This window comes from Chiloscyllium plagiosum, chromosome 5, assembly GCF_004010195.1.
Source record: "Chiloscyllium plagiosum isolate BGI_BamShark_2017 chromosome 5, ASM401019v2, whole genome shotgun sequence".
Lineage (NCBI taxonomy): Eukaryota > Metazoa > Chordata > Chondrichthyes > Orectolobiformes > Hemiscylliidae > Chiloscyllium > Chiloscyllium plagiosum.
The window spans coordinates 114,115,855-114,118,354 of record NC_057714.1 but is presented as its reverse complement, the minus strand read 5'-3'; the positions used below and the strand labels follow the sequence as shown (position 1 = coordinate 114,118,354).

Sequence of the window (2,500 nt, the reverse complement as noted above, 5' to 3'; positions counted from 1 at the left end):
AGGGGTGGGGAGGGAAATATATCCCTGGTGGTGGGGTCTGTTTGGAGGAGGCAGCCATGCACCGCTACCTACATTCATCCTTCGTCATTTCCGCCACCTCCAAACAGACCCCACCACCAAGTTCCAGAGAGACCACTCCCTCCGCTACTACCTCCTTCCACCTATCGCATTCCCAATGCCCCTCCCCCAAGTCCCTCCTCCCTACCTTTTATCTTAGCCTGCTTGGCACACCCTCCTCATTCCTGAAGAAGGGCTTATGCCCGAAACATTGATTCTCCTGCTCCTTGAATGTTGTCTGACCTGCTGCGCTTTTCCGGCAACACATTTTTAAGCTTTGATCTCCAGCATCTGCAGTCCTCACTTTCTCCACAGAATAACTGATACAGGGACTGAGTTCCAGACTGGAATCTAACTGAGGGGTTCAGAGTGTTTTATATTCAGAATAATTGATACAGAGACTGAGATACAGACTGGAATCAAACCGAGGGGTTCAGAGTGTTTTATATTCAGAATAACTGATACAGGGACTGAGTTACAGACTGGAATCTAACTGAGGGGTTCAGAGTGTTTTACGTTCAGAATAACTGATTCAGGGACTGAGTTACAGACTGGAATCGTATCGAGGGTTTAGTGTGGGTTGTACATAGAATAACAGATACCCTAGAGTGTGTTACAGACTGGAATCTAATCGAGGGATTCAGAGTGTTGTATATACAGAATAACAGAAACAGGGAGTGAGTTACAGACTGAAATCTGATCAAGGAGTTCAGAGTGATTTGTGTACAGAATAACAGATACAGGGAGTGTGTTACAGACTGGAATATAATCAAGGGTTTCAGAGTGTTTTATATACAGAATAGCAGATACAGGGAATGAGTTGCAGACTGGAATCTAATCAAGGGCTTCAGAGTGTTTTATATACAGAATAACAAATACCTTAGAGTGAGTTACAGACTGGAATGTAATCGAGGGATTCAGAATGTTTTATACACAGAATATCAGATACCCTAGAGCGAGTTACAGACTGGAATCTAATCGAGGGTTCAGGTTGGTTTATATATGGAATAACTGACACCCTGGAGTGAGTTACCGTCTGGAATTGAATCGTGGGTTTCAGGGTGGGTTGTGTATAGAACAATAGATACCTGGGAGTGAGTTACAGGCTGGAATCTAATTAAAATGCTTGAGGTGTTTATTTGCAAGATTTGTGGTATTAACTAGAGACTGTTTTAATTAAAGTTTGTAGGGGTGCTTTTATAAACCATTTTCCTCTGCTTCCTCCTGAAGCCACTGTGGGTGAATTTTGATAGAGTCCGAGGGAAAATTCCAAACATTTCCACACCCCTTGATTGTTTCCATCTCTGATACTGTCATCAAGCAGTAAATCATTCCTTACCTCTCCATTCAAGAAACAGTACAGTAAAGCCACAATAAAGCCCTGTATAAAACAGAAAGATTTAGAAACCATCAGTTAAAAGTGTGCAATTTGATTAGTTTTCAATATTAATAAGGCGCGTCAACTACCAGTAACACTGAACTCCTTGGAGAATAAGCAGCATACTGTCATAGTAACAGGGAGGTGGGTGATCTGAAAGGAGATTACAGCCTTGGGCAATGCTTTGAATGTAGAATATGGAGTAAGGAAGTTGCTGGAACTCCCTCCTTGTGGGTCAACCTACAGTACAGCAATTCGAGAAGGCAGCTCACCCCCACACTCTTGAGGGGCAACTGGGGATGCTGGCCGAGCCAGTGATGCCTATGTTCCATGATTGGTTTTAATAAAGAGAGCTGCAGACCAGATACATGTTAGACTGGCCCGAATCCTGTTGGATTTTACAAGGGGACAGGTTCCTCCTAATGTGGTCTCACTGATGTCTTGTATAACATAGGAGTAGGCCATTCAGCCCCTTGAGCCTGTTCCACCATTCATTGAGATTGTGGATGATCTGCGGCCTAACTCCATATATCTGCCTTTAATACCTTTGCTGAACAAAACATTATCCATTCCAGATTCAAAGTTACGACTGATACTGCATCCATTGCCATTTGTGGAAGAGAGTCCCAAAATTCTATCACCCTTTGTGTAGAGAAAAGCTTCCTAACGTCTCTCCTGAACGGTTTGGCCTCGATCCTTAGACTATGCCTCTCGCTCTAGAATGCCCAACCAGTGGAATGACAACTCTCCTACTAATATTAGATTAGATTAGATTCCCTACAATGTGGAAATAGGCCCTTCAGCCCAACAAATCCACACCTACCCTCCAAAGAGCGACCGACCCAGACCTATTCCCCTATATTAACCCACAACTAATGCATCTAACGAGGTAAAAACAATGACTGCAGATGCTGGAAACCAGATTCTGGATCAGTGGTGCTGGAAGAGCACAGCAGTTCAGGCAGCATCCAAGGAGCTTCGAAATCAACGTTTCGGGCAAAAGCCCTTCATCAGGAATAAAGGCAGTGAGCCTGGAGCGTGGAGAGATAAGCTAGAGGAGGGTGG

The 2,500-nt window shown here is 44.0% G+C and overlaps 1 protein-coding gene across 2 annotated transcripts in view; it reads right to left on the bottom strand.

Moving 5' to 3' along the window:
- The window catches only part of LOC122550160 (vasoactive intestinal polypeptide receptor 1-like), a 94,125-nt gene that overhangs the window by 9,836 nt on the left and 81,789 nt on the right, over window positions 1–2,500 (bottom strand). For both annotated transcript variants that reach the window (XM_043690843.1, XM_043690844.1), the window contains exon 12: window positions 1,397–1,438. In XM_043690843.1, coding sequence (XP_043546778.1) covers window positions 1,397–1,438 — 42 coding nt within the window. The remainder of the gene's footprint in view (window positions 1–1,396; window positions 1,439–2,500) is intronic.